This window comes from Cheilinus undulatus, linkage group 19 (genome assembly GCF_018320785.1).
Source record: "Cheilinus undulatus linkage group 19, ASM1832078v1, whole genome shotgun sequence".
NCBI classification, from domain to species: domain Eukaryota; kingdom Metazoa; phylum Chordata; class Actinopteri; order Labriformes; family Labridae; genus Cheilinus; species Cheilinus undulatus.
Genome location: NC_054883.1, coordinates 19,475,451 through 19,498,161, shown reverse-complemented (window position 1 = coordinate 19,498,161; position 22,711 = coordinate 19,475,451). Strand labels below are relative to the sequence as shown.

The following is a 22,711-nucleotide window of genomic DNA, read 5'->3' as shown; positions in this document are numbered from 1 at the left end:
GTGGCAGCATCTCAGTCGAAACAAACTGAAAGAAGATGGAGACAACATAGCAATGAATCTTAAATTTAATAAGAAGGCCATTAGACAAGCTGCAGATAATAAAAAGCTTGTAATGTTTGGCTCACCACTCAAAGATGATGAATGTACTGTAGAGAATTACAATCCCAAGGATCTTTACTGTAACATAGACGACGACTTGATGCTCTGGTTCATCTGAAATATGACAGCATGGTCACCTGCTGCTAAATGCTGAATGTTATGGCATTAAAACATCCTGAATGTACAATTTAGATACCTTTGTTCTTCTGAGTCTCTGATGATGTGTGGGTACCAAGATCGTTCTTGGCCACGCAGTAGTAAACTCCTCCCTCTGTCACATTAAAGCTGTAAGTCTCTCCTTCAGATATGTTCATAGGTCCATCTGAGCTCATCTTGAACCAGGTGAAGCTGCTGACAGGAGGCTTGGCTCTGCTGGAGCAGCTCAGGGTCACATTAACACCAGCTGACAGCAAACCTGGTGGACTGATGGACACTGAGGTGTTTTTAGGAGCGTCTGGAGAAAACAGGAGATACATTCATTACAGACAACAAACATCCTCATAAATCATCCTGTTCTGACAGGATCCAAGAACAAAGTGTGGTGGTCTCACATGAAACACTGAGAGTCTTTGTCTCCTCTGCTGTCTTGTTGTCTCTTCCTTCATTCACAGGATAAGTAGCAGAACAGCTGATGTTGTATCCGTCATGTTTGTCTGTCAGATCAATGGTCTCCTGTATTTTAGTTGTAAAGGTTCCATCTGGGTTTTTCTCCATGATGTTGTGAGAGTCTTGTCTGAGAGTCCAGATGAGTTTAGGAGGGAAGAGTGGACAGGGAGTGACAGCTGAACATGTTATAGTGACAGACTCCTTCTCCTTGAGATCAGCAGGAATCTCTAGACGGGGACTCGGGGCAGAATCTGTGGATTCAAATAAGGAAAGTCAATTGCAGGGCTGATAAATAGAAACAGACAACCAGGCACACTGACAGCCAATGAAGACTCACTGATTAACCTAACGTGCACCTTTTCTGGTGGTGGACTACTCAGAGAGACCTTTATGAAAGCCCATTTCAGCCAAATAGATATTAAAAAATGTGAAAGTAAGGCCATTCTTGAAAAAAGAAATCCTAAATCATGATTAGATTAAAAAGTCTTAATTATGAGATAAAAAATCCAAATAATGTGAAAATAAATCAAAATTATGAGATAAAAGTCAAAATTATGAGATAAAAGACATAATCATGGGATAATAAGTCGAAATTGTGAGTTAGAAGTCATAACTATGTGATAAAATTTAAAATTATGATATAAAAACTCAAAATTATGACACAAAGTCACAATTATGAGATAAAAAGTCAAAATTATGGGATAAAATTCAAAATTATGAGATAAAAGACATAATTATGAGATAAAAAAAGTCAAAATTATGGAATAAAAGTCACAATTATGAGATAAGTCAAAATTATGAGTTAGAAGTCCTAATTATGAGATTAAAAAAAACCAGGTTATGAGACAAAAAGTCAAAATTGTGAGATAAAAAGCCAGAATTATGACTTAAAGAGTAGAGATTATGAGATACAAACTCAAAATTGTGAGATAAAAAGTGGAAATTATGAGATAAGAATTCAAAATTATGTGATAGAAAGTGGAAATTATGAGATTAAAAAGTCAAAATTATAAGATTAAAGTCTTAATTAATGATAAGTCTAAATTATGAGATAAAAATTCAAAATTATGAAATAAAATGTCATGATTATGAGCTAAAAAGACTAAATTATGGGATAAAATGTTGAAATTATGAGATAAGCAATCATAATTATGAGATTTAAAGTCAAGGATTCTTTTTTTTAATTGCCTAACTTCCACATTGTTGCACAAAATGGGCTTCCCCAGAACTCACACATGCACAGGGAGAACATGCAAACTCTGCACAGAAAAGCCCTGACTGGGAAGCGAACCAGTACCCTTCTTACTGTGAGGCAACAGCGCTAGCCCTTGTGCTGCAGAGGCTTTCTGGATGCCAGTAAAACACTTAAAATATTTTTTGACATAGCGTACATTTGCGCCAGCATTGTTATTTTGACATATTTTTATGTAAAACTCACTAAATTACATGGAGAACCTTTACCCATCTGCTACACTGTATAGTCTTGCTAGCTTCTCCAAGCTCCTGTTTGAAGGGACAGCTGTCACTGAAATCTCTGGTGGCTAATACCCCTACTGTTGTCAAGTGCCTTATACAATCCAACTTCAAAAATACTGAAATATCCCTTTAAGTGAAATTTTGGCCCAAGTCTGATTGACACCTGGTATTTTTTAAGAAGATAGCTGTTACAATTAAGGTTTAAACTACATTTCTGATTTGTTTTAATAAAAGAAATCTGTTCAGATGTCATCTTAATGGAAGCATGTTAAACAGGCGTTAATCATTAAGCAGGAAGGATGAGGAGCAGATGCACAGACATCACTGAGCACTGAAAGCGCATCAGTAAAAATTCAAATTTGTCAGGAAAAACTAAACAGAGAATATTTTTGACCAAAGCTGGAACTGATTTACCCTTTTTGTTGTAAAAAGGTGTCATTTGTTGTGAATTTACTACTAAAACCAGAAACCTCTCTTACCTTTAACTGTTAGCTGAAGAGGATCACAAAGAGCGGTTTCCCTGAAAGGCCACTTTTCAATCCTGAAATAGTACGTGTCTGTGTGATTCAGGAGCAGGTGGGACAACAGAGTGGTGCAGTGTTTCTGTTGAAGGTTTCCAACCATCTTCATGGGATATGTGCTGACTGTCCTGCTACTGTTAAAAATCACATTGTGTGGACTGGCCTTTAAGTCTGGGTGACTTTTAATCCAGATTCCAAATGTTTTACTGTTTACTGTGCTAAAGTTGTCTCTGTATCTCGCCCAGAAGTTACAGGGGATGTACAAGCAAGATCCACCCAGTGCCTCCATCCTCTTTGGTGTAGAAATGAAGAGGTTTGACCATTTAGGACACAACAGCAAAACACCTGAAGGAGGACAATACACATGAGAATGTTTGGTCTCTTTCCCTGTTTTTTTGTCTGGCTGCACACTAGATATTTAAAATATGGTAAATCATAAACACAAGTGAAGATTTTTAACATTAGGAATAATCTGAAAGCACACGGCAGATGATTCAAACAGACCACTACCATTGCCAACAAACACAACCAGCAGCTAAAAAATACCAAATACTCAGATGGAGATCAACAGGTAGGCTTATTTTCTTTATTATAGCTGGGGAAGGCATCTAAAAGGCATTCATGCTGTTGCCATGGGGATTGAAGTCGCTATCAGAAAGTTTACAAAGTAAAAAAATACCCCGAAGTTTGGGAATCTGCTTTTGTTTTTTCTCTCTCTGATGGAGTGTGTGCAGTCGTATCACCGTGGGTGGGAGGTGACTAATTACATTTACTCACATTACTGTAGGAGTTGTTTTTAAAAATCTCTAATATAAGTACATTTTTGTCCTTCACTACATTATAAAGTGGCAACGACTCTTTCAGAGAAGGCCTCGCATACAATGCTAAACCACATCTATCTGAACAGCATAGCTTCACAGGAGAAGAGTCAGGGTGCTGGACTAGCCTGCCTGCAGTCCAGACCTTTCGCCAATAGAAAACATTTGATGAATGATCGAAAGGATGGAAAAATGCAGCAAAGAAGACCCAGGACTGTTAAGCGGCTAAAAACCCACATCAGACAAGAATGGGACAGCATTCCTCTCCCAAAACTCTTGCAGCTTGTCTCCTCACTTCCCAGGCTTTTGTTAAAAGAAGAGGGGATGCTACAAACATAGCTCTGTCCCTATTTTTTTGAGATGTGTTGCTGCCATCAAACTCAAAATGACCTAAAATTTTTATGAAATGGTAAAATGTCTCAGTTTCAACATCTGAAATGTTGTTTATGTTCTATTGTGAATAAAATGTATCAAATCATTGCATTCTGTATTTATTTACATTTTACCCAGTGCCCCAACTTTTTTGGAGTTGGGGTTGTTCTTGTGTTATTTAAAACAAAGTGGCTTTACTTTTACTTGAGTGCAATAGTCTTTACTTTTATGACCTCTCTGTACGACCGGAATATCAAACATGGCAGGAATCTAACCGAGGGAGCAGCTGGTCAGGCCGTGGTCGGCTGTTGTTCGGCCCTGTACTCTGCACAACAAACGCACATGATCAGGCGGAAAGTTGGTCTGACTCCTCAGTGAGTCATACTGAGAATAAATGCACTAAAACTTACATGCCAGGTAGATTGTTTTTGAATCTGTGGCATGGGCTATATTTCACATCCATTTGGGCAACAGCCCGTAGAGGGTGGACACCACACACTCGAGGGTTATTATTTGGAAGAATCTGCTGTGATAAGCTTTTTATCACACTACATTAAAGCCTAAAATCAGTCTCAGATTGTCTAGTGTGTAGCCAGCCTGAACAAATTTAAGAACAAATCTAAGTCTAGAAATGTCAACATTTTTTCTTTTAGCTGTTTTTTTCTACGTGAATTTTAGAGGAGAGTCTAAACATCTTTAAACTGAAGTCTGAAGAAAAGCTCACCTGGTAGGAAGAAGAAAATCACCAACAGATTTGTTTTCACCATTTTCACCAGCAATGACACTTTACCTGTGGATTTAAAAAATCAATAATTTAATCAAAGCATTGTGCACATTTGTTTTGCAAAGATTAAACCAACAGGCCAAAAACATGATAACTTACCAACAGAGTGTAAATCTACCTGTGAATATCAGCAGGGCTGCAGCAGACTGACCTTAAAAGATGCAGAAAAACCACCAGGTCTTCTTACTTCCTGTCTGTAGCCTCTGTGGGAGGAAGTCTGTTATGGTTGAGTTTGAAATCTTTAAGATAAAACTATTCAACGGTTATTTTAACAACTTATAAAAGGATAGAAAACAACTTTAACCTCTATTGAAGTGCATGTCCTTTATCATAAAAATGGCTTATTTAAAAAGAGAAGAAGAGGAAGAAATCTTTTTTTAGTCCCTTGCCACATTCTGCAGAATATGGCTAACTTTAGCAGCTAGAGCACAGGTGTCAAACACAAGGCCCAGGGGCCAAATCCGGCCCATGGAACAGTTAAATCTGGCCCGCAAGATGATCTCATATTTCCGTTATAACTGGCCCATCAGTATGAGGTCTGCAGATTTCCTCAAGTATAAAAACGTGAACTTACTCTTGATGATTTAAGATATCCTTGTTAAGTCACAAAATCTGAAAAAGTAAGGAGTAAAAATATTTAGATAAGAAGTCAGAAATGTGGGAAAAGAAATTTATTGTTTTGATTTCACATTTTCAATTTAGCATCTCACAATTAGCACTTAAATTTAGGATTTTGACTTTTAATTTCATACTTTGAGCATTTCAACTCATAATTTTGACTTCCCATATAATATTTTGAGCTTTAAGATTGATTATTCTAATTTTTAAGTAGTAATTTGATCTTTTTAACCAATTATTTTGTATTTTACCGCATATTTTCAACTCTAAACTTTGACTTCATAATCAAATAGTTTGACCTTTTAGACTCACAATTTTAAAATAAAAGTTTTAATTCTCAGATGCAAAATAAAAAAATGACATTAAAACACAACTTAATTCTTTTTCCATATTTCCCTTACTTTTTCAGATATCATGACTTAATAAGGATATTTTAAATCATCTAGGATAAGTTTACATTTTTGTATCTGCAGACCTCATACTGATGGGCCAGTTATAACACAAATATAATATAATCTTGTGGGCCGGATTTAACTGATTTAACCACAGGCTAGATTTGCCCCCCAGGCCATGAATCTGACACCCCTGCCCCAGTGCATGCAGGGAACTCAGCCCAAGCACAGCTGAAATGAGAAAACGCACCTGGCAGAACATGCACAACGTTTTTGGGAAGAGTTCATTGAATTTATTTGTCTTGCAGTCATTATTGTTAAAAGTGGGTAACATAGACACAGTGTACCCATTATAATAAAGTAATCTCTCTCTCTCGTTTTGTATGATTTAAACAATTTCACTGGAAGTCCATTTTTACGGTGTAAATGGATTGAGAAGTGCTCTACTTCTGTGGGTCTCTGGACAAGAATGTTTTAGGTGCCCATGTCATTTGGTACGTTTCTTTCTGATTGTTTTGGCATGCTACATCTTTACCCACAAGCTTCTTCCGTGCACAGCAAACCACAGGGGGGAAAATATCAGCTCAAGACAAGAGCTCAAGAAAATAAAAGCATTCGCATGCGGTGGTGGTGGTGGGTGGGGGACAAAGAGGAAGCAATGAGATCATCTGTTTGTAGTTTGCACGATTAAAATGAGAGATAAGGAAAATAACTATAATCTGTTCTGGTTTTGCATTGTGAAAATATCAACTTGTGGCAGGCTTCTCAGAAAACCAAAGATGAATATCATTAATTTTGACTGACTAATCACAAAGTCTGAGATTGACACCAGACAGCCCAGGTTGTTATAGCTTCAGTGTAAGAGTAATATGGTGAAAGCAATCATAGCAGGTGGAGAAAAATATTGTTGCACATCTCTTTTACATTTAAAACATTACAGATCTACAATAGACTATATTTAAATGTGAGCGAGAAGTACTTTATATTACTTTTTATAGAAGCCTGTACAGTTTAACCCCTGTAAAGCCTGAAAACACAAATTATAGCCAGGAAATTCTCATTTTTTGGAACTGAAATGTTTATTTCACTTTCTACTGAAATTAAAAAAAATCTACATTTCCATAAAATTTAACATATATATATATATATATATTTTGTATCTTATTTGATACATTAGGTGTTTTTGGTAACTGATAATCCACCTGATGGCATTTTTTAAATCACTTATCAGATTGTATTCAGAATTTTTTTATTATTTTTTGATCATATTGATTAGATAGAGGTATCATAAAAGTATGAATTAAAAATGATACAACAGGCTTTAAAGGGTTAACACGTCTCAAGGTGAGGTGTAACCAGTGCTGGGGACTGTTACTTTTAAAAGGAACTTGTTAGGTTACTATGTTACATTATCCAGTCCAGTCCAGTCCAGTCCAACTTTACTTACAATGCATGTTTAAAAACAACAAAATGCTGACCAAATTGCTGCACAATATAAATAAAAAACAATGAAAACAATTTTAACACACAAAAAAGGGACACATTAGAGTACTATTGCATGACCAATCCAAACCAATCTGATCCAATCCAGTCCCCCACATTTCCCCCACATCTTTATCTTGGAGCACAAAGACAGGTAAATCTTTGCCTACTGCAGTGCGTCCCAAAGTGTGGGCCGGGACCCCCTGGTGGGCCCAAGAGGTAATATAAGCGGGCCTGGGCCATGAGAGGTTGTTTACAATAAGTAGCAATCCAGGGTGTACCCCGCCTCTCGCCCAATGACAGCTGGGATAGGCTCCAGCCCCCTGCGACCCCGAATGGGATAAGTGGTATAGAAAATGGATGGATGGATGGATTTTATGTGGATGGATTTTACGTGTTATTAGTTTAGATATTTTTGAATATTTAAAATAACAAAAAGAAGAAAAAAAAAAACCTCAAACAAAAAAGTGAGAGGTTTGCTGGGCCACAAAGTACAATTACAGAGATAAATATTAGAACGGAAATCCAGAATTCACAAAGGGGTTTACTGGACTTGAGTGAGGTTCTTGAAGACGTTTTACCTCTTCAGTTTTAGAGCTAAGCCAGTATGAATATCAGCAAATCAGTCAGAACTCAATCCAGCCATGACCTGGATAAATGAGAACCTATAAAGACACTAGAAAGGAAAATTTATGTGACTGTACAGATGCCCGATTGAAATGAAATACATGATGACAGTGACCATTAAGTGTACTTTGTGATCCCACACTTTCTTAGTAATGTTTATGCATCTGAAAGCATGTGCATTGAAATTTCCTGTTTATAAAACAATAATTAGAAAAAGAGTCTCATGTAAAAGTAGAAGAATTTCAAGTCATAAACTGGCAGCATACTGAAGTTTGGGAAAGTCTGGCCTGGCGGTTAAAACACCTGCAGACAGTGGTCATGGTATTTAACAGGAGGGACATTTCATCTTGTGTCCTCTAGATGGCAGCATTGCTACAATGCAGGGAATAATTTATGAGCATGCAGGGTCAAAATTCTTCAGTGTACCTTTGTCAATGTTGAATAGAGAAAACCTTATACATGAAAAATGCGAGCTGGACTTTTATCTATTTGATTCCTGTTCCTGATGAAATGAAGATATAATATAGTGCTGGAAAACTCAGGGCCAAAGCAAAAGGAAGTGAGGAACCCAAAAGCAGGACCAGGGGCTGTTCTCAGTGGGTCATGAATGTGTGAAAAAAATGGCATAAAGTTTCTGATACATGGCCATACATCCACTTTTTGTTTTAGTCTGCTTTTTTGATGAACATGAGAAAATTCTGGCCTCATGTAAATTCTGGTGCTTTCAATCAAAACAATAACAAACGATGATGAGAAGAGATGTGCTGCCAAGCTCCGCCCACCTCCACTGTTTTATTGTTGTTTTGAAATGAGGACTCTGTTAATAATAATCAACAATCTCTCAATGTTCAAAATTCTTTAATGGGATTAATCTCCGAATTTCTGCAGTTAACCACAATTAATCTCCCCTTTATGTGCAATTTTTAAATTCCACTATTTTGTTGTTAAAATTGTTATGTTTGTCTTTAAACTGTCTTAAACTGTTTGGATACAGCCATGCTTTTATTTTGGAAGGAAATAAATAATTCTGGGTAGATTAAGAAAAGGAACTTGTAACTGATTGAAAGGAAAAAAGGAAATAGAAAAGGTAAATGTTTGATACTACAAGGTTCAGATGACTTTTGACTTATTTTACATCCCCGTGACTGCAGGGAGAACTGCAGTGACTTAGCCATAGTGTGCTGAGAGTGACAATTAAGCATCCAATTAAGCATGCACTAATTATGGACCTTAATTGCATCATGATTTATGCATTTATGCTGGCAGCCCTACTTAAGTAAACCACTGTTTTGGTTTCACAGATAAAATTCACATCATGAGGGAGAAAAGATGTTAAAGAGGACATATTATGCAAAGATCACTTCCTCGGGCTTTTCTAGCAAAAATATGTGCCCCTGACCTGTCCACAATCCCCTCAACTGCCAGAAAAATCCATTCCCTCCCCCTCGCTTTCTCTGCCTTCCAGAAAATGTGTGCTGAAAAAAGCTGTTCTCAGATTTTTCCTTCATGATGTCATGTGGGGAGTTAGCCCCACCCCCAGGTTCAGTTCCCCACTTGGAAGAAAGTTCCGCCCTCCTCTCATGATCCTCCTCACATCCATTAAACCACATCCATTTCCGGAGAGGGGTGGAGTCAGGGGCGGAGTCAGACAAATCAGTAACATTTAAAGCCACAGACACAGCTTGTTCTGAGCAGGGCTGAAACAGAAGGGTTTTTAGTACATGCAGAAATTCAATACTGGAGTGTTTTTCTGCAACAAACTTCATAGGCATGTTTTGGGGACCTCTTAGAACAAAATAAACTTGTATTAAAATGGTAAAATATATCCCCTTTAAAGTGGCCGTCCTGGTTAGCAGCGTTCTAAGATACGACAGGCATTATTAGCAGCTTCTCCCCTTTGTTATATGAAATTTATCCATGAAACAAAAACAGTGGTTTACTGTTTTGTATATTCACTGTCTGTTAGCTTTGGTTATTAAACTTGCAGACTATGGCAGATATTAATGGTGTAACAAGGAAAAAAATCTGAATGAAATCAGGCCAAGAAGGCAAATGTTAACACTAACAGTACAGGTCCACAAGCATGCACTGATATTATAAAATGACAGTTATGCAAGTTTTCTGTTCTTAAGCAGTTCTTTGTTTCACAATTCAACAAGATGTAGTCGGTCTATATGCTACTTACAGGGATATAGTATTGAATTCTAACTCTCCACCTCAACACACCATTCCAGAGATAATAATGACTTTCCGTCAGCGGTAATCCAGGAAAAGAGGAACACTTTGCATATCTCCTATTTTGCTTAAACACCCCTTTTCCTGGCTGAAGCCGGCTCCTTATTTTAAGCTCACCAACATAAAAGGTTTTATTAGGAAGATATTCCCTTAAAACATCGCTGACTTTCAAATGTTTCTCATATTTAAACAATTCTGGCTGTGCTATGCCAAAAATGTCTGAGTGCTCCTGATTTAGACCCCTTTCTGTCAAACATCAGATCAGGATCTCCTACACAGACAGCACCTCTAAGTATAGAGTTAAAAGAGATGTCAGATATTGCAGTGATGATAAGAATGTAGAGGACTGTAGAACACATCAAAACACCACAACATTTCCATGATGATTTAAAAAAAACAAAGCAAAATACCCAGTATGTTTACAAAAAGGTGGAGTGCATTCACGCTCAGCTGCCTAGAGGTAGAAGTCACATTGCATGTGTACCAAAACTAAAGAGTAGAGCAAGTGCAGAATGTACGCAGCTGTTTGCATGTTCTCCCTGTGCATGTGTGGGTTTTCTATGGGTAATCCGGCTTCCTCCCACCACCAAACACATGCTCCTTGGGTTAATTGGTGACTCTAATACCCCTTTCCCACTGGCCGGAAAACCCATTTAAACCCGCTAACAATTGGCTCCTGTCGGCAGTGGGAAAGGCTCTAATTGGCATTCAGACCCGGGTTGACTGACCCCAAAGTGCCTACGTTTATATTAATACAAGTAATATGTTTATATTTCTTGCCTGTTGTAATCTCATAGATCCTTTTTGTTGCTGTTGCACAGAAACTTTATTCTGTCAGCTGCGCATTTAAGCCTGACGTGCTGGAGGAGGCAGGAGTTTAAAGGTAGAAGTTTCACAGCATGGCAGCGTAGTTTAACGGCGCATATAAACACAAAAATGCCCATGTCATAATGAACATATCTGCTGAGAATACTTTTTTTTTCCAAGGACAGATTTAGCTCATTCAGTCTGTTAAAATCTCATGGATTATCTCATAAAGCGTCGGGTGTCCTGTCTGTGCACAGCTGGAAGGAGAGATCCTTTTCAAATGATATAATCTATTAACCTTTCATTTACTTATTCATTGCATCATTTGCCTCTTGGAAATGATCACATCTATCCTCTTCTTTTGTTTGTTATTACACACAAACTTCAGCCCGTCAGCTGCACATTAAAGCCTGATGTGCTGCTGCTGGAGGAGACAGGAGTAAAGGCAGAGGTTTCCAACATTGCAGCGCAGTTAAACAGCACATATAAACACAAAAATGCTTTTTTGGCTCACTCTTGTCATAATGAAGGTATCTGCTGAAAGCTATTATTTTGTTGTGAACAAGTCAGGCTTCTACAGCCTTGGATTTCTCATGGTTTATCACAGGAAGTGCAGCACTTCCTGCGTAAAAATGCAGCTGGAGAATGGGAGACTTTTCTAAAAGATTGTTACTATTTCCCTTTATCATATGTCTGCTCCTTGGAAATGACTATATGTTCTGTTTTTTTTTGTTTTCACCCTTAAATCTCAGTCTGAAAAGTGCCGTCTCCTCCATCAACTGTTAAGCTGGATGACAGCTGATGGAGGAGACAGGAGTTTGGCAGGCTGAAGTTTCTGTTTTAAATCATTAAAAAGATCAATGTTTGTCTAACATTTCCAAGAAGCAGATAGATGTGAAAAATTGAAATAGAAAGATTGTTTAGAAAAGGTTCTCCTTTACTTTATTTGGCTGCGCTCATAAGTAGGAAGCACTGCGCTTTACTGGATAATCCATGAGAAATTTAAGGCTGTAGGAGCTGAATATGTCAGTAGAACATTAATTATTCTCAGTGGATATCTTTGTTATAGCAAGACTGAGCTAGAAACATAACGTGATGACATCAGCTTGACGCACCAGAGGAAAAAAGAAAAAAAACAGCCACGTAGCTCGTCTACTGGCGATCAGACCCGGGTCTACTGGCAATGGGAAAGGAGTCACTTGCCGAATGTTAGTGGGTTTACCCATGTTTGAAAACCTGCTTTTACACGCTAATTTTAGTGGAAAAGCGGTATAAGTTAGCTGTAGGTGTGAATGTGAACATGCCTGGTTGTTCGTCTCTACATGCCAACCCTTAGATTGACTTGCAGTCTCTTGCAGATGGACGGTTCAGAGTTTACCCTGCGGCCTCCTGCCCAATGGCAGCTGGGATAGGCTCCAGCCCTAGTTACCCCCAACGGGATAGGGGGTATAGAAAATGGATGGATGACTGATAAGGAGCATAGCTGACATAAGTGCAACCCTGCCAATGTCACTAGCTGCGTTTCCACCAGAGGTTTTCGCAAAATGAAAGCGATATTTTTAAAATTTTGACTAAGTACAACTGCGCTTTGAATGTGTTTCCATTGAAAAGAGTTTTGAGCATGAGCCTTGCAACTCTCATAAAATCTCAGGAGTTTTCTCGCAGGAGTCTGCTGCAAGAAAACTGGATGCTAAAAACCTGTTGTGTGTTGGTACGGTTATAATTACATCTACAGCGGTTACCTTGACAATTTTGAACAAAAGACAAAGGCAACAGATGATAATTCAGAGACAAAGTCCATGTATGGCAAAAGCCACTTATAAGGGTATAAGTATGATGTTAAGAGAAGTCTCGGTCTCCTCTTCTGTCCACACGAACCGTGCCACGTTGTCTCAGAGTAAACTGGTCATGAGACACCATACGTTACATCCTGGGCCTTTTAATGCGGAAAAAGTGTTTCCATTGCACTTTTGGGATATATTTTTATATTGAAACATCTGAAAGACCTCCCCATGAGAGCGCAAAAACTTTTTAGTGATATTTGAGAGATTTTTTTTTTAAAATTCAGGTGTTTCCATCACCAGTTTTTTATTGTGCTATTTTATTGTACATTTCTGAGGGTAATGGAAACGCAGCTGCTGTTTGTCAGGAGGATTAAGAACCACCTCAGCTTTACCTCTTTTTTTCTAAATTAATCAAAGGTGACTTTATGACATCCATCCATCCATCCATCCATACGTTTATCTGGGGTCTGGTCAAGGTGGCAGTAGGTGAAGCAAGTGTAACCAGGTTAAAATAATATCTCTTTTATATATGAAACTTCACCAAATCCTGACAGAAACTGAGAAAATTTTGTTTGATCATGGTTAAAACACGTTTTATGGCTCCATTTATCAGTGTTGTTAATACCTGTACTCTCACTTTAAGAGATCATTGTTTACATGATGTCAGTGCAGTGTTTCTCTCAGTTCGCGCTATGCTCACTGAGAGAAGGGGACTGGAGACCCGTGTGTGTGGGAAATACTGCATATCACAGAACCTTTGTATTTTCTTTTGACTTGTACAGATGCCACCAGTACGGTTCTGTTAAATGAACAACCAGCTGCAACTTGTGGTCCGGGTCCTCCTTCAGCACAACAACAGAACACAACGCAGATGACACTACATAACAGGCGTGTTTCCAGTGAGGTTTAGAGCCACAGCAGGGCAGACACACCACTCGTTACACAAGTCAGCTCAGACATCCCTCTCCCTACCAACGTTTTCCAGTTAATCCTGAGGGATTCCAATGTGCTCCCAGGGCAGATGTGATATGTAATCCTTCCAGCAAGATCTGGGTCTGCCTCTGGGTCTCCTCCCAGTTGGACATGCTAAGACCTCCACAGGAAGGTACCCAGGAGGTACCCTGATCAAATGCCTGAACCAACTTAACTGGCTCCTTTTGACGTAAAGAGCAGTGGCTGTACTTTGAGGTCCTTCTGGATGATCAAGCTTCTCACCGTATCTCTAAGGCTGAGCCTGGCCACCCTCCTGAGGAATCTCATTTCGACTGCTTGAACCCGTGATCTCATTCTTTCTCTCTCTGGTCACCCAGAGTTCATGACCATAAGTGAGGGTAAATAGAAAGCTTTGCCTTTTGGCTCACCTCCCTCTTCACCACAACGGTACAGTACAGCGCCTGCAGAACTACTACTGCTGCACCAATCCACCTGTTGATTTCACAGTCCATTTTACCCTCACTTGTGAACAAGACCCTGTAACTTGGGGGATTTATGACAGTGTTTTGCGGCTGCCCCATATTGTGAAACCAAATGGCTGATGTTATTCAGACTTCATTCGGCATTTTCTATCCTCTATGATGTAGAAGTACTTACTAAAAAGAGAAAAATCTACTTTTAAGAATACACTGAAACATAGTCTGACTCCTGACCATTTGAAATGAGGAGGTGAAGTTTTCAAATGACTCTGAAGGGCTAACAGGGCACTACACCGCGTTCCACATTATTATGCCAACGACGTTTTTCTCTGATTTTCTAAATATCAATGCAAATGACAGTCATAATATTTTTCAAGTCATCAACCGTTAGAGTATAATTCAAATGTTTTTGAACAAACTTCATAATGATAACTTTTTTTTTAAAATCAAAACCTCAAAATGCACTTTTCCACATGTTCCACATTATTAAGCAGGCCACAGGTTTTAGCAATATGGGAAAGAAAAAGGATCTCTCTGCTGCTGAAAAGTGTCAAATAGTGTAATGCCTTGGACAAGGAATGAAAACATTCTATATTTCAGGAAAAATTAAGCATGATCATCGTACTGTGAAGAAATTTGTGGCTGATTCAGAGCACAGACGGGTTTGTGCGCATAAAGACATAATGAGGAAGGTTTCTGATAGACAAATACATCAGATTAAGAGAGCAGCTGCTAAAATGCCATTACAAAGCAGCAAACAAGTATTTGAAGCTGCTGGTGCCTCTGGAGTCCCACCAACCTCAAGGTGTAGGATCCTCCAGAGGCTTGCAGTCGTGTATAAACCTACTATTCAGCCACCCCTAACCAATGCTCACAAGCAGAAACGGTTGCAGTGGGCCCAGAAATACATGAAGACTCATTTTCAAACAGCCTTGTTGACTGATGAGTGCTGTGCAACCCTGGATGGTCCAGATGGAGGATTAGTGGATGGTTGGTGGATGACTACCATGTCCCAATGAGGCTGGGGCGTCAACAAGGAGGGGGCGGAGTCATGTTTGGGCCGGAATCATGAGGAGAGAGCTGACAGGCCCCTTTAGGGTCCCTGAAGGTGTGAAAACGACCTCGGCAAAGTATATAGAGTTTCTGACTGACCACTTTCTTTCATGGTACACAAAGAGAATCGTGCCTTCTGTAGCAAAATTTTCTTCAAGCATGACAATGCTCCATCTCATGCTGCAAAGAATACCTCTGTGTCATTGGCTGCTATGGGCATAAAAGGAGAGAAACTCATGGTGTGGCCCCCATCCTCCCCTGACCTCAACCCTACTGAGAACCTTTTGGAGCATCCTCAAGCTAAAGATCTATGAGGGTGGGAGGCAGTTCACATCAAAACAGCAGCTCTGGGAAGATATTCTGACATCCTGCAAAAAAAATTCTAGCAGAAACTCTCCAAAAACTCACAAGTTCAATGGATGCAAGAATAGTGAAGGTGATATCAAAGAAGGGCTCCAATGTTAACATGGAACTTGTCCTGTTAAGATGTTTTTGATTGAAATAGCTTTGATTTCAGTAAATATGACCCCCTAATGCTGCAGTTTCTACAAATGACCATTTTCAGTTCTTTACAACCTATAAAATGTTTTAAAAAGCTGTTGTGCTTAATAATGTGGAACAGTGCATTTTGAGGTTTTTATCTTTTTTTAAATATTTTTGTCATTATGAAGTTTGTTCAGAAACATTTGAATTATGCTCTAATGGCTGATGACTTGAAAAATATTCTGACTGTCATTTGCATTAATATTTAGGAAAATCAGAGAAAAATATCATTTGCATAATAATGTGGAACGCGGTGTAGAAACATCCATACTGTCTTTCTTATGAACAACCTTAAGTGCATTCTTTCATTTTCACTCTGTATGTGTGGTAAACGTTGCTCCTACTTGTAGAGGAACACAGAAGAAAGTTCCTAAAAACTGATGAATGCAGAAACTGATAAAAGAGCAGCAGGAAGTCATGCAAGTCATCCAGAAAGCAGAATTTACTTGTAGGGCTGAGAGGTTTAACAAGGTCATTTGCATGCGGCAGCATTTCTCTAACATGTTTACAGAAGTGGGAGAGGAGCTGAATAAGAAGTGCTGCTGCGGCTCAGACGGACGGTGTCTGAGGAATCTCACCTCTGTCTGCTGAGCTTCTCACAGGAGAGACAATGTAACTGAGCCACTCTGGTAAGTGCCACGGACTTTTGTGTCTATGATTCTTGGTGTGCTTTTGAACATCTTTAGACTTGAGATGATGATTCTCTGTGTGACTCAGTAGTGTTCTTTCAATGGCTTCTGATGAAGTGGTGGCAAAGAGGGCCAATCTGGTGGCCTCCAGAATTCAGTGGGGCCATGCAGACCTTTCTGAATGCACTCTGGACCCTGAGACTCAAGGTATGGAAACTGATGAAATGTTTTACTTTATAGGCTGTGATTCTCTTGACAAAGAATGATAGGACATGTATGCTTTACCTGAGCGATTTCTAATTAGAGATGTTCAATACCATTTTTTTCTCCCTGATTCCGATATCAAGGTGTTGAGTATCCGCAGTTACCGAGTACTGATCTAATGCCAGTGTGAACTTTCTGGACTGACTGGGCAGACTGGCAAATTATTTTAGACTCATATTTGACTCAGAACATGGCTCAAAAAATAGCATCATAATGTACAGCATCTCTGTGACCCCAAAGTTTTTTTCAGCTGATTATTGAGTTTTACTTCTAAATATAATAACAATGCTGCAGGGGGCTACATTAAATTCTCTCTCTCTCTCTCTACATTAGACTCTATTCAGGCAGCATGACGTGATTAAGTAACAGCCTGCTATTGGCTGACAGACCCTCACAAAGGGTAAACAATATGATGGTTAGCATTCAAGCTAGCAGTAATAAATGATTAGAATTTAATTAAAATGGATAAAAGACGTTCAATATCAGGTGTACTGGTGTGAATTTAATCATTTAAGTCCTCAAAAGTCACACGATTTCCAGGCTCGCTGAAAATACCGCCGCAAGGGATCTAAAGGCATCAGTAGTGTCGATAGGAAGGCACAATGGCTTGTTTCAAGAGGAATAACACGTAGGAGGCATTTATGGTTAAAAAGTTATCTAGCTTTTGATAAATTGTGCCAGTTCTCGTCGTGTATGCAAGCGCTGGTCAGGAAGGCGTTTTAACGATCGCATTTAGAGAACTGTCACACAGACACCATTCTCTGCTGCTGCAGTGGGTCCTTTGGTTCTTTGCTGCTCTAAAAACGGTAGCCCCTGCATGCAGTGTTTTTTGTGTGAAGAAGAATTGATTCCCAGTTTATAGCGCTAACATTTAGCGCTATAAAGCAAAATATAAAGCTAAACAAAACGGTATCGGATCAGTGCAGAAACTCGGTTACTTTCTGATACCAGTACCTGCATTTTTAGCAGTATTTCTGATACTGAGATTGGAATTGGATACCAGTCTACTTCTAATCACCACCAAACAACCATTAATAAAATTTAATGTTCATGGTAAGTGTGAACTTATAAAATTGTAGTAAGCAATTCATTTTTAGTGTCGTATGCCCACAAAAACAACACAACCTGTTAGGGTCTTGTTACTGAAGCCATCTAACAGAATAACACACTTCTGCAATGCCTCCTTGCGCTGCAAGGGACGATGCTACAGCCAATGAGGAAGCTAATACTTGCAGCCAATCAAGGCTCAGGTCAGAGGGAGCGTTCCACCGCTGTAGTGGGTACGCTTCCACATCTCAGCTCAGTGAGAAGTTGATACAATGGCGGAGTTACCAGCGGTGTTCGGTCCTATGTAGAACTTTTTTCAAGCTGAGAAGAAGTGTTTCCTTGCCCGTGGTTCGGTCATTGATTTCAGTGGAAAAGTGGAACAAAATCACTCCACGAGAGCTTTGCCACCGTCAGTATTCGATTCAGCAGACGTGCACATTCGCGAGGAGGTATGTGAGAAGAGGGGTGGAGCTACGGAGCTCAAACAGGGAGAAGAACAGGAAGGGAGGGGGAGTAGAGTTAATTCTACATGGTTCTTATGGAATGTTAGGCTTCATACTAAAGCTGTTAGCAGTGGTTCTCAACTTGTTCAACAACTTGAAACAAAGAAGTGGGTCATGGAGTCTATGATGTACGGAAGCCCTCAGAGGACATACCCCCACATACTGTACTTTATTCTTATCTACTTTGCTGTGATAGCAGTTACATTTAACTAATTATTTTCCTCTAGTTTGTGACTTCTTTATCTCGTTATCTTGGCATAAAAAAAGCTGATTTGATTTTTTTTAAATCTGAACCAATTTTGAACTGAAGTTTGGTGCATGCCCCACTCTGCCCCCCCATATGTCCAGTCTTTCTCCTGCTTTCCTGTCGCAGTGAAGTAATTTGTTTAATTTATGAACCAGTTAACATTTCAGTGAGAGGCACAGAGGGTTATTCAGAAGTTGTCTCTCCTAAGGACTTTAGCTGGTGGGAGTGAGTGGTGCATATTGAAAACAGACAGAAGACTGGATGCCAACTAGGGAGCTGGTCTAGCGGTGAAAGGGGGCCCTGTGTGATGGATGATGATGTGCTGGAGCAGTCTCTGCAGGTCTGAAGGAGCAAAACAGGAAAAAAAAAACAACAAATTATAAATTAAACTAGCGTGCATACCTATGGATCATGATAGTTATTTAAAAGAGAGACAAATTTAGATAAATACAGGTGTTTCCATTTTTAAGAAGATTTGGGCCATGAATTGGTACTAAAGAGGTGGTGGAGAGTGCCTCTGCTCCAAAGTTTGAACCCTGAAAGATGCTGTGATGCACATGGCATTAGAAAGCATTTAGTAAAACTTAAACTCCTTTTATGATTCTGTGAAAAATGTAGGCATGTGTTGGTCAGCTCTTAGAGTCTCTCTTCTTCCTGCTTCACATCACGTCTCTGTTATAAGTGGCTGCCTGTTGTCAGCGTCTCATTATAATTTGTTGCACTGTCAACCACAGGAAGTTCAACCAATGACAGCGTCAGGAAATGGCTCTCTACTGCTGTCACTGAGTGAGTATCAGGATTACACAAGCTGCTGTATCGACGTCAATTAGATCCCTCTAAGTGACAGAGTCTATTAAGTGGAAACTGCATGGATGTTATTTAATTTAAAGGACTTTATTAACACACCTCTCTATAGAGGGCCTCTCAGCTGACAATGCATATCAGAGCAAAAACTAGGGAGTGCCTGCAGAGCTCAGAGACAGGATTGTTGCAAGGTACAGATCTGATGAAGGCTACAAAAAAGATTCTGCTGCACTGAAGGTTACAAAGAGCACAGTGGCTTCCATGATTCTCAAATGGAAGAAGTTTAGCACAACCTGGACTCTTCCAAGAGCTGGTCACCCAGCCAAACTGAGCAATCAGTGGAGAAGGGTCTTAGTAAGAGAGGAGACCAAGATCATGATGGTCACTCTGACTGAGCACCAGAGATCCTGTGTGGAGATGGGACAAAGTTCCAGGACAGTCCCACTTAACTGATTTGACCCAACCGTTTTCAGGTCTTACACAAACATAAACTTAGCACAAAAAGAAAGTGAGTTACTGTTAGGTAAATTATTTCTTTTTTGTAACAATTTTTCTTGTCAATAAATCTCTACCATTGGAAAGCCTGTTTATTTCCCTTTTAAATGGAACATGCATTCGTGGGATGAGCAGCAGAGCTGAGTATGCAGTCTTCTTCCAAACAGCTTATTCTGCCATTGACTCTTGTTTGGTGTTTGGTGGACTGGATGATTAAAGCCTGAAGAAACAAGACATGTATTCATTTAACAAACAGGAGCCTCAGTAGTGTGTGGAAGAACCATACACAGCCACAACAGCCTGGCACCTCGTCCTCATGCTGGTCACCAGTCTGGTCACACACTGCTGTGGGATGGCATCCCATTCTTCAATCAGTTTTGGTCACATGTCAGCCAACGTGGTTGTGTTGGTCACTCTGGCACGAACAGCACACCCAAGCTGATCCCACAAGTGTTCAACAGGGTTGAGGTCAGGACTTCTGGCAGACCATCCTCTCCACTCCCAAATTCTGGAGGTAGTCTCTGATAAACCCCACTCTGAGGGGGCGAGCACTGTCATATTGGAGGATAGAGTTCAGTCCCAGACTGTGGAGATGTGGGATTGCCACTGGTTGCAGAATCTCATCTCATATTTCTCTGCATTGAGATTGGCTCCAGTGATGACAAGCCTCGTTTTTCCAGTGAGGGAGATGCCGCCCTACACTATCACACTGCCTCAACCTAACATCCCTGAACATAACAATAGCCAATCAGGCACTTGATTGGCAGCACCTGGGGGAACCAGAAGCTCAAAACAAGAGCCGATAGCAAATTAAGCTGTTTGGCACTGGAAGAGAAGATTCGGCATACTTTTCATGGGCGCAACCCATAAATTCTCATCCCATAAATGCATGTTCCTCACAAACATGGCACCATTTAAAAGAGGAATTAACAGGTTTTCCAATAGTATAAGATTTATTGCACAGAAGCATTGTTACAACAAAGAAATAATGTGGCAAATTCATGATATCCAATATAGTCTGATGCTCCCTGACTTCATCTTGACTAGTTTCAGTGTGAGGTTTAGTGTGGACGTTATGCCATAACTTAAGGCATTTCTTGTGCAGAGCTGGTGCAATAGGCTGCTACAAAGCTAGGGGTTAACATAAGGCCTACTTACATTGACCTTTGACCTCATAACTCTAATAGGTTCATCTGTGGTTCAGAGTGGGCATTTGTGAAAAGTTTGATGAAGATCTGTCAGTGTTCTTGAGATATCAGGTTACAAGAATAGCCTGGATGCACAGTACGGATTTGAACATAAAGCCTCTGGACCCGGCTATCACTGACACAGAGACAGAAATATCAGTTAAAACCTTCTCTATGTCTGTGGTCTCCCATGTTTTTTTTAATTAGTAAAGATTTAAAAATCATCCAGCATGAAGTCAGCCTTAGTAGATGATACATGCTTCATTTTAAGGCTAGTTTTTAATAATAATTACTAATGTGTCCTTTAATGGGTGTGAAGGTTTTCTTAAATACTGCACAGATAAATTAGATTAAGGTTTAAAGGGGTTTACAGTGCCTGTATGCACTCCTGTGTGCTCAGCTGTACTTTGTCCCTCCTTCTAATAAGACGTGACCTGTGTTTGCAGGGAAGATGCAAAGCATGAGCCACTGCGGAAATCTCCAGGTAGGATCAATGGAAATCATTCTGTTTTAAAGGTGGAGAGATGTTTGTGCACTATGGGCCAGCTTTACATTGTCTTCTTCCTAATGTGATTCTGTTCTGTATTGTGGTGAGTACTGTCAGTTCTAGCACCTCTGTAGTTAGCTCACATCTGAACAGCTGTAATAGAAGAAGGCGTGAATGTCAAAGTATAGAGAGAATGCTTAGGCTGGGAGTGTTATTTCACACTGATCACTAGTGAGTATGAGACTGAGCAGACATACAGAAGCTGTTAACACTGTTGCATAACACTCTGGTTTCCATGTTATGGTTTTTGCTGCTTTACAGAGTCACTTTTTACATTAAAGTCACTACATGTAGGATTTATGTACTGAAATGTCTGCATTTATTAATAAATGATTCTTACAATGTTATTTTCTTAAAGGGGTGTTTCGGAATTTTTGAAGTTGGGTAGTATGAGGTACTTGGCCATAGTAGTGGCATTAGCCTGCAGTGATTTCTTTGAAAGTTGATCCGGTGGTTACTACGAGCTGTAGCAGGGAACATTTTATCTGCTCAGTTTAACAAGTTTTATGTAAAGATGGGCCAAGAAAATATGTTGCCTCCCCTATATGCTTTGTTGAAAAACATACATGGGACTTCATTTCTCCCAAAAAGGTTATTCTTGGCCTTCTACCCTCCTACCTTCAGACCTACATCATTCAGAAGAGTGCAGGATCTTATAATCTTCGTTCCCAGGATCTTTACTTGCTGTCCTTCCCAAAGGTCAGAACTGAATTGGGAAAAAAGGCATTTAAATTTGCTGTTCCCTCTGCCTGGAATGATTTACAAAAAGAGTTGAAACTCAATGAACTGATCTCATTGGACACTTTTAAGAGAAGGTTGAAAGACTTGGAAGCAGACACATCTGGATGCAAATGCTCTGATTCATTCTGGCTGATTCTGGTTTATAGCTGCTGCTTAAATTCTTGTGTTTTTTGCATATGGACTACATATCTTGTATTATGTTGTATGACTGTTTTTATGTATGTCTGAAACTCTGTTCACTGCTGCTGTCTTGGCCAGGACACTCTTGAAAAAGAGATTTTTAATCTCAATTAGGTTTTCTCCTGGTTAAATAAAGGTTAAATAAATAAATTAATGAATTAATTAAAAAAATACCCTCTGTGTCCTGCACTTTTGTATGATGCAGCTTTTGGCATTTTGTCTCCTGCATGGGTTTGCATTTTCCACATCCACACCACCAGGTAACTCGGGATCTCTCCAGCTCAAAACTTTTAAGTGAAGTTTTTCTGCTCTCTCTTTCAGCCCACTGACTCTCCATCTGTACAAGTTCTACTTCTGTGTACTTGGGTTCATACAAATATCCTCTTGTATCCACCCTAAACAGCTCATCATCATCATTCAAGTTGAAATCGCTCATAT

The 22,711-nt window shown here is 39.5% G+C and overlaps 2 protein-coding genes across 4 annotated transcripts in view; one reads left to right on the top strand and one right to left on the bottom strand.

Annotated features, from left to right (window-relative positions):
- Nucleotides 1–287: 287 nt before the first annotated feature.
- Nucleotides 288–4,659, bottom strand: LOC121527683 (sialic acid-binding Ig-like lectin 14). The gene is made up of 4 exons (XM_041814706.1): nt 4,617–4,659; nt 2,661–3,047; nt 651–956; nt 288–553 (listed from the first exon to the last, which is right to left on the bottom strand). Exons 1-4 carry the CDS (start codon nt 4,657–4,659, stop codon nt 288–290), a joined length of 1,002 nt encoding a protein of 333 aa, XP_041670640.1.
- An 11,402-nt stretch (nt 4,660–16,061) lies between these two features.
- itprid1 (ITPR interacting domain containing 1) overlaps nt 16,062–22,711 on the top strand; it is a 30,787-nt gene continuing 24,137 nt past the window's right edge. Inside the window, exons 1-4 of one of the 3 annotated variants that reach the window (XM_041814190.1) lie at nt 16,062–16,258; nt 16,350–16,465; nt 19,054–19,105; nt 21,252–21,289. In XM_041814190.1, coding sequence (XP_041670124.1) covers nt 16,360–16,465; nt 19,054–19,105; nt 21,252–21,289 — 196 coding nt within the window. In that variant the 5' untranslated portion in view covers nt 16,062–16,258; nt 16,350–16,359. Of the gene's footprint in view, nt 16,259–16,346; nt 16,466–19,053; nt 19,106–21,251; nt 21,290–22,711 lie in introns of all 3 variants that reach the window. The other 2 variants (XM_041814188.1, XM_041814189.1) reach the window with 2 other exon arrangements.

Bases quoted from the DNA above. Each gene is read 5' to 3' on its own strand.
- LOC121527683 (XM_041814706.1), bottom strand. From the start codon at position 4,659: ATGGTGAAAACAAATCTGTTGGTGATTTTCTTCTTCCTACCAG. The intron at 3,048-4,616 runs GTGAGCTTTTCT...GTCCTCCTTCAG, and splicing joins GATTTTCTTCTTCCTACCAG to GTGTTTTGCTGTTGTGTCCT. The intron at 554-650 runs GTGAGACCACCA...TGTTTTCTCCAG, and splicing joins AAAGACTCTCAGTGTTTCAT to ACGCTCCTAAAAACACCTCA.